Source organism: Taudactylus pleione, unplaced genomic scaffold (genome assembly GCF_031769625.1).
Source record: "Taudactylus pleione unplaced genomic scaffold, aTauple2 ptg000170l, whole genome shotgun sequence".
In the NCBI taxonomy this organism is placed as follows: domain Eukaryota; kingdom Metazoa; phylum Chordata; class Amphibia; order Anura; family Myobatrachidae; genus Taudactylus; species Taudactylus pleione.
Genome location: NW_028284572.1, coordinates 9,283,891 through 9,296,809, shown reverse-complemented (window position 1 = coordinate 9,296,809; position 12,919 = coordinate 9,283,891). Strand labels below are relative to the sequence as shown.

The 12,919-nt window shown below is 40.9% G+C and overlaps 1 protein-coding gene across 1 annotated transcript; it reads right to left on the bottom strand.

Annotated features, from left to right (window-relative positions):
- Window positions 1–1,944: 1,944 nt before the first annotated feature.
- On the bottom strand, window positions 1,945–12,439 carry FGG (fibrinogen gamma chain). The gene is made up of 9 exons (XM_088475368.1): window positions 12,371–12,439; window positions 12,028–12,072; window positions 11,744–11,927; window positions 11,535–11,622; window positions 10,890–11,020; window positions 7,008–7,141; window positions 5,299–5,483; window positions 3,684–3,961; window positions 1,945–2,174 (listed from the first exon to the last, which is right to left on the bottom strand). The coding sequence occupies exons 1-9, from the start codon at window positions 12,437–12,439 to the stop codon at window positions 1,978–1,980; spliced, it is 1,311 nt and encodes a 436-aa protein (XP_088331494.1). The 3' UTR covers window positions 1,945–1,977.
- Between the last annotated feature and the right edge of the window lie 480 nt (window positions 12,440–12,919).

The following is a 12,919-nucleotide window of genomic DNA, read 5'->3' as shown; positions in this document are numbered from 1 at the left end:
CGTACAGTAGTGAATCAAGTCCTGTGACAATTGTGTGTGTGTTTTACTCCACAAAGCACACTAAAGTCAGTGTAACATGCACTTCTGGCAGTGGGATATCATTGCAGCCAACTAAACTGATAGCAAGTAACAAAATAAGTTTCCTTATCATTTACTACATTAACAACATTGGTGAGCAATACCATACAAGTAATATGCTAATGCAGCAGGAGGCGTCTGGTGTAAATAAATGCCTCCTGACTGAATTGCAGATCCTAGTGCTGTGTCCTAAAGCACAGCATCTGACCTTCTGCAAGACCATCAGCAATCTGAGCAACCCTGAGGTTATTTAGATTGCCCCACGGAACTCCATAGCCAAAACCAGGAAGTCTGTGTTGGAAAGATGCAGGCCCTGGCCTTAGCCACTCCTACAAAATGGGGATGTTTTTGAGACGTTGGCTGGTCCTGCCCACTCCCCATCCCCAATCGGCCGCCGTCTGTCAATTAGGCTGGGCCTTGGGGGAACTGCAAGAGATCTCTTAGAGCCTCCACCTGCTCATTACACATCCTGCACACACACCAATCTCACACAATCGGAGTAGTATGCAAACCATCAGGTTGGGAAGTGGCGGGTGAGGTTGGGGCTGCCTTGGCTGTACGGAGGCATTGGGATGTGTGTGTGTGACAGTTAGTGTGTATGACAGGCAACCTGCTGTTACCGCTGCTAAACTGCCCACAGAGCTCTTCAACTGAAAGCTTTTTATAGACAAAAATCTAGTTTACAGTTAAATTGTATTGTGTAATATATTTATTTATACAGAACTTATAGGGCCTGATTCAGAGCTGAACGCTCTGACCAGAGCGCTTGCTCTGAATCAGGGCCCTCCTCCCTGAAAATGGAGCGGCCTCCTGCATATGCAAGCGTCCATGATGATGGTCGCGATGGTCTTGACCATCGCGACCATCGGGCTTGCAATGGAGACCCTGCGGTAGGGTCTCGCTGCCGCAAGCCCTGTAGTGATTTTGGCTCTATCAGAGCCAAAGTCACTCCCACTGACATCACTAGTGATGTCAGTGGGGCCGGCCTCAGACGGCAGGCATTCCCATGGAAACGCCTCCATCTGGCAGGCACGCCCACCAAAGGGGCATGCTGTCAATCAACATCGACAGCACGCCCCCTTTGGTGCGAGACCCGGAGCGATGGAGAGCCCGTCGCTCGCCGGGTCTCGTGCATGCGCACGACGGAGCTCCCTCCGTCGTGCGCATGCGCAGTGGGGGAACATCGACCCTCTTGCGAGCGTCCTGCCGCTCGCGAGCGGTTCTGAATGACCCCCATAGAGCATATTCTACACATTTTTTCAGTTTCTCACATAACCTAATGATGAAAATATAAAATTGGGGGACCGGGGGAGGGTGGGGGACCAATAATGTTGCCCCTATGAGGAGCCTGACCCCTAAATTCACCCCTGTCTATGGGGAGTTAGCTAAGATGTAATGCTTAAGTGTTCATAAAAATAAAATGGCTTCAAATTAGTTAAACTCCTTTGAGATATCTAAAGCTTCATCTGCACACTCAAGTCCAGATTGCACTTACATTCTGCTTCCTATGGAAGGATCTACACTACAGCAAGTAAGCAAGTAACTGCTGTGGTAGTTGCAGTCATTTAGATGAAGGGGGGGTGGGGGGCTTGGACCGTACACCCTAACGCCCGTCATTCAGATGAGCCAGCAATTGTATATAAATATGTTTATTGTACTTGTTGATAGAGTTAAGTCACTTTGCAAATGTGTTGGTATTACTTATTGTTATTCCAAGAAACAAGTACTAGTAACAACAGAAAATAAAACAATGTTTGTATATTTTCCATGAGGGAATCCACACAGTTTTATCAATAGCAAAACAATTCTTTATATAAAATCAAGATCTGAGTTGTAAACAGGATCTAGTGAAATACATGAGGTATGGTGCATAGCTATAAATGTTGATATAATGTAACTTTAGATATCTCCTCGGCGATCAGCTCCGACCTTATGTCCCTTTGCTCCCTCAAACTGTGAATCCTGTGATCCATAGCGATTGAAAGGAATGATTTTCATTGATACTTTCTTCATTGAGTTCCAACGGCTGCGCCATGTTGCCCATATAATCCCATTGTCATAGCCATCTGGATGATCAGTCTCAGAATAAGCACCACCTTCAGGAGAAAACAAAGGAAACCAGTTATTAGCAGTCACATTCACACTACATCCCCTGAGTAGGCTTATGGGGGTATATTTACTAAAGTGTGAGAGTTTTCAGAAGTGGAGTTCCTGTGGAGCCCATAGCAACCAATCAGATTCTACTTAATATTTATCTAGCACCTTCTAGAACAGGGATGGGGAATCTCAGGCCCAGGGGCCGTATAAGCCCCTGGAGTCATTTGGCCTTGCCCTCTGGGCTTTTTTCTGCTAGCCTCATCTGGATAGCAGGGTGTCTATAATGGCACCCTGCGGCTAGAATCTATACAGCAGTGCCACCTGGAGCATCATTAGGACACTTCAGATTGTCACACCAATGCCCTTACAGCTCCCCGAAGCATCTTCAGAATGCTCCAGGCATTGCTGTAATCACTGGCGATTGTTGCCCCGTCCCCGTGTGACATCACACGGAGGGGGCGTGGCCTACACCAGGCCCGCAAATAATGTTATATATATCAAAATGGCCCTCTGCAGAAAAAAGGTTCCCCACCCCTGTTCTAGAAGATCTCCACTTCTAAAAACTCTCACTTTAGTAAATTTACCCCATGGAGTCAGTACACACAGATCTATTTAATTTGTATTTGTCTGACAGATGGAACATTCATTGAAAATAAAATGCATTGCAAAAGTTGTTTAGCTATAATATAAATTGGATATTATTTCTTCAAACACTGTGGTGAGTGTCTGGCTAGTGGTCTTTCATTATTTAATTTAAAGAATATGAAAAAATGTTTGCACAGCAGCACAGGTGGTTAGCATTCTCACAGAGATGGAATCATGGGTTTACTTCCACTAAAGGTCTATCTTTGTAGAGTTTGCATGTTCTCCTTTGCATACATGTGTTTCCCCAGGTTTCCTCACACAAAGTCCAAAAACATACCGGTAAGTTAACTGACATCTGACAAAAATGGACACTGATTTTACAAGAAATATTGCACATACATGAATTAAACTTTGTAATCGGCTTATCATTCAACACTTATCAGTATCCAGGCAGATCAAATCCAGATCTAGTAAATACTGTAAACACAATGCCACACAGCCACAACAGGCCAACATAGTGTGAAACCATAAAAAGGATCCTTTATTCTCTATAAAAATTCATAACAATGGCCACTTACAAAATTAAATGAAAACATCGGCTTATCTGAAAACTAACAACGTAGCTTCAACGACGGAGGCCAACCAATGCATTTTGTTGCATGGACTTTATTTTTATTTATAGAGAATAACGTATCACTTTTATGCTTTTAGACAATGTTGGTCTATTGTGATGTTTTCTTTCTTTACTAGACTCCAAGCATTGAGGTTTTGTGGACCCTATAACAAGAGGAGGCTGCCGAAGTACAATTCCAATTATCTGTGACATGTTAAACTTCTTTGGGATTTATAGTTGAACCAGTTTTATAGTATGGTATTCGGAATACAGAATAACACAAGTGGTTATAGTTGCTTTGGGTCTCTACCTTGGTAATATTTGCCATTGAGATGACCGGCATGACATCTGTTCATCCACCATCCAGAGCCATCTTGTTCGGCGCAGTTTCCATTATATTTGTCATTATCTTTGTCAAAAGTACTGAATTGCATGCCATTATGGGAGGTGAAGAACTTATCGCTGGGATCATCTCCAAAATCAAAGCCATCAAACGCATCACCAGCTTCACCACCAAGGAAGTACGCATAGGTCAGCCGGTAATTGTCCTTTTCAGGATTTACTCTGAAGGTGTTATAGTCTGCTGTGCTACAAAGACAAATAGAGATAATTCCAAATTAACATTTACATGAGCTTTAAAGCTAGATTAATTTTTATTGCTGTATTTGGGCTACAGCATCTAAAAGATACATCATTCTTTACCCTTTACTTAAGAAGTTTAAAATGTGAATGTTGTGTGTTGTAGCTTGCTTCACACAGTTGTTATTATGTCATTGTAAGCAAGAGGCACAGCATACTGTAGGTATTACCACGCAATACAGTCACACTCAGTGCCTGGGGAAAGCAATCACTGTTGGTGACAGGGATCCAGAGAGATCTACAGTAAAATGTCAGTGGAAGCTCAAAAAAAATTGAGCCTGGAAAGTTTCCTCTACATTTTAAAGTAACTTTAAGAGACCTATTTATCAATTACTGTTTGCAAGACATCCCCCGAAAACACCAGTTTTTGGGGGGTACCCTCAAATAATAAATACTGTATCCCTCAAATGTACTGGGTACTGCAATGGATATCAGAGTTACCTGCAGCAGTCCCCATTTTTGTAAGCAAAAAGCAGTCACCGTAGGTTTCATCTAAAGATGGGAACAGCCATTGTAGACTATGGGCTACTTTCCTCCCTGGCACTCTCCACACCATGGTCAGCAGACCACGCATGTGTAGTAATGCACACGGTTCCTGAAGGAGAAGTGAAGCGATTGCTAATTTGATCCCTTCACTTCTTACATACAGCAGGGTGCTTTTTAATACATGCGGGTGATCATTAATTTCTTATTGCTGCAAAATTATAATTATCGGGTCTAAGGCCCTGACAATTAAAAATACACCCTTAAAATTATAATTAAAACAATGTTAGAGTTAATTGGGACCATGCCCACTTTTACGCAGATTTAACTTTGGGTGATTTAGGATATGTTGACAGTCATAATATTGACATTCAGCCTATCGACGTGAGAAAACCAATATGGCCATAATGTGTCAACATTCATCATGTAAACAGTGATGAAATGTCGACATGTTAGAATGTTGACATATCATCCCTGGTGTCCCAGCAGTGATTTACCTTGCCCCAACGGCTGCATTGAGTCCAGTTCTGCTTCAGGGTCCCAGTGGTCATGTGACTGGGACTTTTGGGTCAGAGCTGTGATCCCCTGGCTTTCCAGTGAGTATTTCATCCCTACCCCTAACTGCTCCTCTGGTGCCTCACCCTAACCTCCCCCCGCAGACTAACCATCCTTTAGTATGAATATCGAGATTGTCATTGTTGACCATATGACTGCATCCCATTGTTATATAGGTTCATAATATTAGTTAGTTAAATTGAGACACAATTCCTCTGTAATAAACTGCAGATGTCAGTGCTATTTACCTCTTCTGTCCGCTCCAGTCCTCCAGCTCTATCCGTAAAACATATGGAATAGTACTCTGGGTGGAGATGAGGTGAATCTTTTCATTTCCCAGCCAAAACTCTGTGGTGTCGGTTGGGGACAAATATCCAAATCCTTCTTTGTACTGGTTCCAGTTCTTGTTAAAGTCCACACTGCCATCAAGTCTCTGGGAAAAAAGAAAAGAAATTATCTGTATGATATATTTAATGCTGCTGTTGTGCATTCAACCATGTCATGCAAGTGAGCATCACCACCATTAGGTGCTATGCCCATCACTGTAGTGTAGCCTTCTGTACACATGTGTTTATGTTGTGCTCAGAGTTAATAAATGTTCCCAGACTTCACAAACAGGGAAACACTTATAACACTATAAAAAAAACTCCTAAAGTACATATCATATTGTCAACAGGGCAACAATGTTTTACAGCTCAATCACAAATAAACTACCTCTGTATGATTATGTGCATTATAACTATACACATATAGGGGCCAATGCAGAGCTGCACAAAAGCCTACAGTGAAATGTACCTTGTGTGCTTCTGCACTGCGCATTCCCCTGTGTGGAGCATATATTTGCACCAAGGATAGGGCTGGTGGAAATGGTGTAATAAATGTGCATTGATAGTGATAATGGCTAGAAAGGGCGGTCCCGGCCACTGAAATGCCTACAACTCTGCATACAGCTGAATATATGCATTTTGTTCTGTGTACGCAATCCAAAAGTTATTATGCCAAGCTTGTGTTCAACTCTGCATTGGCCTTATAGTTTATATTATACAGTCATAATAACAGCTCATTACATCCTCTTGTGCTCTTGTTATGCCTGATTAGTTCATATACTGTATAGGTTATGTAATAAAAATAGACGTTGCTCAGGCTCTATTGACAAGAACATCTGACTACTTAGCTGTCACATGCTGTCAATACAAGAGCTATCAGCACAAGAGTCATTCCAAATTCTTTTGCCACTTCAGATGTTCTAGGGTAGGTGTTTTCTAGGCCTGGTCACAGCCATCATTCTGCTAGCTGGTGAGAAGGGTTTTACCTTTATGTAGTATAAATGGTATGTAGTCAAACTGTTGACATTTCGACTGTCGACAACAGAATGTTGACACGGACGTTATGTTATAGTTAAAATGATGATGTTCAGAATTATGTCATTGTCATAGTGTCGACACGCTGCTGTGTGCTGGGCTGTAAGTGTCCTGGGGAGGGGGGGATAATAGCACTGATCGCCGCCCACCCCTGGATTTGCTCCCTGGCCGAGGGGATAAATCCACCCCCCTTCCCAGCACTCGTCACCGCAAATAGTACTAAAAAAAATAGGGAAGGCATGGCCACGCTCCTCTCTGTACCCGGGTGTTTGGGTTAGGCTGCAGTAAGGCTTAGGGTTAGGCTGTGTTTAGGGTTAGGCTGCAGCTAGTGTTAGGGCAGGCTTCGGGCTTAAATGCATGAAAAATGCTATATTTATATGCTGAATGTCCACATTCTGTCAATGCCAAAATTATATCAATGTCGAAATCGCGAATGTTGATATTTCCCTTGTCAGCAAAATGTTTATGTCCACACCAAGTATAGATGGACAGATCCACTTTGCCTTATAGGCGAACTGTGTGATTTAGAAGAACAAGTGTCTCTCTGTATATATAGGACTGTCTTTTTAGCTTTGACATTATCCACAGACACTTACTCTTTGAAAAACGGTCCATGCACTGCCGGATGGTTCAATCTCACAGTAAACCAGGAACTGCTGCTTGGCTTTCAGAGGTTTGATGTAGTAGAGGCCGCTTACTCGTGCTCCTTTATTAGAAACTTCTTGACAATCTGGAAAACAAATGCATTTTTTTTCTATCCATAAGACTTCCACATTAGGATTGCTTGGAATAAATATAATGACCACAGTTAAGTGGTGGTCAGACAGGTGTAATAGATCCAGCTCATACTTAATGATAATGTAAAACACCACTTCCAGGTACCATGAATTCACCATACCCAGGATGTAATTTATCAGAGCCTTAGTTGAAGAGCATTGTTGTGTGCTGCTTTGCAAATGGGTGCAAATGGGTGTGAATGAGAGGATTGGTTGCCACTCACACCCCCTTCCTCAGCCATTCAAACAGGAAAAAGAAATAACGTGCCCAGCTAAGTGTAACTTTAACACTACTGTAGCTATGATTGTGATCATACAATGGATGAAACTTCTCAGAGTTTTCCTCTGTTATGAAAAAATCTAAAACAAATGAACATTTTTACAATATTCAGTAATTATCTATAAATAAAAATACAAATGTAAAATATTGGACATAATAAAATTCCCTCTCAAATACAATAAAGCAGTCCCACATCGTGGGTGGCATAATTTGCATGAGTGCTAGTCACAAAAAAAGTTTACATGGTACAAAATTAGGGTCTCTCTGTACCAATGTGCCTGTTCCTGATACTCTTAAGTCGTGCTAGGGGCAGCTATACTTCCTAATTATTTCTAAGTGACACGAAATCAGGGGCAGTTATATGTTCCCACATAATATTAAGCATCATGAACTCAGGGGCCTTTATACTGTCCCACTTAGGTCCCATTTACTAACGAGTTTTATCACCAAAACGAGTGATAAATGTCACTGTGTATGATAAACGGTGCTCCAGCCAATCAGCTCCCAACTGTCATTTTTCTAACAGTTGACAGTTGGGAGCTGATTGGTTGGAGCACCATTTATCATACGCAGTGACATTTATCACTCGTTTTGGTGATAAAACTCGTTAGTATGGGCCCCATTTACAAACAAAGGGAAATACCAGCGGGAATTTTCGTTTATTATCACTGTGATACAAATGAAAATTCCACTGGTATTTAGTAATACTTACCTCTCCGGCGAGGTCCCGCGAAATCCAGCAGAATCCTCGTCCTCGACGAGGTCCTCTGCTGGGCTGCTGGCAGCCTAACGCTGCCAGCGACGGGGCTCCAGTGTCATGTGCGACGGTCCGTCTGCGCATGTGCATGACAGGGAGACCCGGCAGTGCCTGGAAGGCTTCATTGAAGCTGGAAAGGCACCGCCAGGTCTCCATTGCCGGCAATGGGGCCCGCATCACTCTTGCCATCTAAAAGATGGCGAGAGAGATGCTGTACAAACAGTGGTAATCTAAGATTACCGCTGTTTACTAAATACAGGAAGATGGTATAACTCCTTTAGCGAGCGCTAAAGGGGTTATATTTCGTTTGTAAATTGGGCCCTAAATGAGGCCTTAGGGCCTCATTTATCAATGAGTTTTATCATTCACGAGTGATAAAACTCATTGCATATGATAAATAGTGCTCCAGCCAATCAGCTCCCAACTGTCATCTGTTTAAAAAATTACAGTTAGGAGCTGACTGGTACTATTTATCATATGCAACAAGTTTTATCACTAGTTGTGAATGATAAAACTCGATGATAAATGAGGCCCTTAATTAGGCCCAGATTTATCAACAAGTGATATTCTTGTTATCACTCGTTATTAATCTTAAATAGTGCTCCAACCAATCTGCTCCTAACTGTCACTTTAATGGGCCTCATTTATCAAGAGTTTTATAATTCACAACGAGTGATAAAACTCGTTGTGTATGATAAATGGTGCTCCAGCCAATCAGCTCCCAATTGTCATAATTTAGAAAAATGACAGTTGGGAGCTAATTGGTTTGAGCATCACTTAAATTAGTAATGATTTATAACAAGAATATCACTCGTTGATAAATCTAGACCATAACACAAATCAGGGGCAGTTTTACTTTTCCCCATAATTCTAAAATCAGGGCCAGCTATGTTTCCCCGCACAATTCTAAGTAAGGGAAAATCTGGGCCAGTTATACTTCCCCACATAATTCTAAGTTAAGGCTCATACACACGATATGCTCCATGAGTGATATTGTGAAGTGTTTCCCCTGCACTGCCAGGTTCAATGTCGTTAACGATATCATTCAGTGACGGCACCCTCCCTCATCCCTCAATGTGAACGATATCTTGCATACACACTGGACGATATTGAATGTGATGAGCAATAACAATATCGTTATTGTTCATATTGTTCAATTTATCGTCTAGTGTGTACACAGCTCAACACAAAATCAGGTGTAACTATAGTTCCCCACATAATTCTAAGTAGCACGATAATAGGGGTAACTATACATCTCCACATAAGTCTAGGTAACACAACATCAGGGGTAACTATGCTTCCCCCACATAACGCTAAGTAATGGGAAATCAGGGCCAGCTATACTGCCCCACATAATTCTAATTAGCACAAAATCAGAGCCACATACATTGAATAGCACTGGTAGTCAATTCTGCCATTTTTACTTCATACAAATCAATGTAGCTGCTTTAGGGCCTGATTCAGCAAAGATCGCAGTTGCTAATATGCACACAGATGGGCGATTATTTTACACTGCGCATCAGGGGTTACTATACATCGCCACATAATTCTAAGTGACACAACATCAGGGGTAACTATGCTTCCCCCACATAATTCTAAGTAACTGGAAATCAGATCCAGCTATACTTCCCCACCTAATTCTAAGTGACACAACATCAGAGGTAACTATACTTCCCCACCTAATTCCAAGTGACACAACATCAGAGGTAACTATACTTCCCCCACATAATTCTAAGTAAAACAACATCAGGGCCAGCTATACTGCCCCACATAATTCTAAGTAACACAAAATCAGGGGCAACTATATTGTCCCCACATAATTCTAAGTAACACAAAATCTGGGGTAACTATACTTCCCCACATAATTCTAAGTAACACAACATCAGGGCCAGCTATACTGCCCCACATAATTCTAAGTAACACAAAATCTGGGGTAACTATACTTCCCCACATAATTCTAAGTAACACAATATCAGGGCCAGCTATACTGCCCCACATAATTCTAAGTAACACAAAATCTGGGGTAACTATACTTCCCACATAATTCTAAGTAACACAAAATCAGGGGCAACTATATTGTCCCCACATAATTCTAAGCAACACAAAATCTGGGGTTACTATACTTCCCCACATAATTCTAATTAACATGAAATCAAGGGTAACTATACAGTACTTCCCACATAATTCTAAGTATCACAACATCAGGGGTAACTATATATCCCCACATAATTCTAATGCTGGGCATACACTCTACAATTATCTGTGAGATATCTGTCCAATCTGGCTGGTTGGAATAAAATCTGGTAATATATGAGAACAAATGACAATCTACCATATGGTCTTAAACACTGGAAAATGGACAAAATGATTGTTCAAATTGGTTAAATTCATTTGATTTAACAAATTTGTCTGAAAGGCAATTTTTGGCTGTTTTTCAGTGTTTGTGAGAAAATGGATGATTGTCATTGGCTCCCATACATTACCAGATTTTCATTCCAACCATCCAGATTGGACAGATAATTGTAGAGTGTATGCCCAGAATAAGTAACACAAAATCAGAGGCAGTTATATTATATGATACAAAAAACAGAGAACCAACAGCTTTTACACTGGTGTTTCATTCTCTCACCAATGACCCCTGACTAAACAATTTTCACTAAAATACCTTTTCCTGTTAAATCCTGTATTTGGACAGTGTCTTTGCATGGCTGTTGGCATTGTGTTTCCAGTTGAGATATCTTCTGTTTCAGCACTGAAATTTTTTGTGTGTTTGAACTCAGTATTTCTTGTAGCTCTCTGTGACAAAAAGGGACATGATTACGGTGGATGTCGCATTCCTCCATTAAATACAATAACGCTGAAAGCTGGCGATTTTCTAAAACTGATAACTGATAAATGAATAACTTTTTTCAAAACTTACTTTAGCTATAGAAAACATCTTTACATTTATTAACACATCTCAAAAGAAAGGCAATCGGTTTAATATATGTAATTCGACAGTATTATTACTGTATGTCCGTCTCTAAAATAAACTTGAGGAAACATCAGGAAATAATTACTATATGACGCGCTGTATTCTTGTAATCCCAGATAGCTGATTCTGAGGTCAGAAGTTCTGATTTATTCTGCGCTACGCTATGATGTTCATGAGTACACATGGAGCTGAGTATCATCTTCTAACCACCATATAGTAATAAATAACGGTGAACTGGGAGCTGGTCAAAACCCTTGTGCTTGTCCGTTGAGGCATTGTGAGTAGAAAAGAGTATTCCACACAGCACACTAAGCTTCACCCCTAAGCGATACATACTGTATATATTGTTCATTCTTTGTAACGGTCTGCTCATATCTTGTAATCTCATCCAGCATGCTTCTAGATTTCTGAGTAGGGTCGATAACTAGTAAATAAAAATGAACATATATAAAAATAAATATGTGCAGAGTTATTTACGTTTATAGTCAAATGTACACAGGCAAATGATACCCGCAAACATTTATTGTACACTTCCCGCTTCTTACCTTGTTGGCCTGTGGAAGGCTTGGTGCCAGTTCCTCCCATGTCTCTCACTATTATAATAGTCTCACTTGTATCGTTTTTAGCTTGGCCTAGGAGTCTCTCATAGGTCTCCAACTGAAAGTTTATTTCTGAGTGGTATTTGGTTAAGAAGTCTGAGACGCCACATGTAGTTGGGCAATATTCCCCCTACAAGCAGAGATTAGACAAGACATTAAAGTCTTTCCTGACCCCTTAGGTTTTTACTAAAAAAAAAAAAAAAAACGCTTTAAAATGACAATGTACTCACAAATCGTTCATCTAAGATGCAGCAGTTATCTGTGTTAGGTACAAGCTGAAAAAAAAAGTTGGTAATATATTATTATAAGGGGGCATTGGAGAATTAAAACACATTTGTTTTCTCACAATGGTTTATTTTCTATTAAAATGTTGTTGAACAGAACTCTTCTACAATACATTTAGTTACAAAGCACCAATTACTCCAATCAGCAATACTGAAAACTAACCCTACAAAGTCATGACTTCTATTTCAAAATATAGCTGAATTTAGGCAGGATTTTATGACACCCTACAGCAATACGACCATAGTTGTAAAGTAAAAGTAACTTGTGCTTCTTTGTCCTAATACTCACAGAATAAGTGCTTGAGAAGAGGAGTATGGACTGGAGGAACAGTACTCCCTGCTGGTGTAATCGTGCCATTGCAGCAGGTCCTTTCTGTCCTGCACTTGCTTGGTTGGATAGTTCACAAATGAAGCGACCTGGAGGGTACTGCTGTTTTATGTCATCCCAGTGACCAGCATTAGCACTGCAGACAGGGACAATGAGTTGTCCAAAGGTCAAAGTAAAGGGCCTAAGGGTGGAGCTAAAGAGGTGATGACCCTCAGAAGAAAAGGACATTAGTCACTAAAAAACAGTGAACATTAACATCATTGGACATTAACTCTTAGCAGGAAAATTTCAGGGACTTGCACAATTTGTGGCTGGTTGTTGGGTACACAGCATTTTCAGCGTATCCCAGGCACCACTGACACTAATGCAGTAAGGTCTCTATAGTTGTCATCTGTTCCTGAAAATTATCATTAGTGATAACCTGCACAGAAATGATCTAATTCTGTTGGATACTGGTGTAATTATCACTATCTATGTCATCTATGTCTAATACCTGGGGCTACATTTACT

Coding starts and splice junctions, on each gene's coding strand:
- FGG (XM_088475368.1), bottom strand. CDS start 12,439: ATGGCACGATTACACCAGCAGGGAGTACTGTTCCTCCAGTCCATACTC. Junction 11,928..12,027: donor GCATCTTAGATGAACGATTT/GTGAGTACATTG, acceptor CTCTGCTTGTAG/GGGGAATATTGCCCAACTAC. Junction 7,142..10,889: donor ACAGGATTTAACAGGAAAAG/GTATTTTAGTGA, acceptor TTTGTTTTCCAG/ATTGTCAAGAAGTTTCTAAT.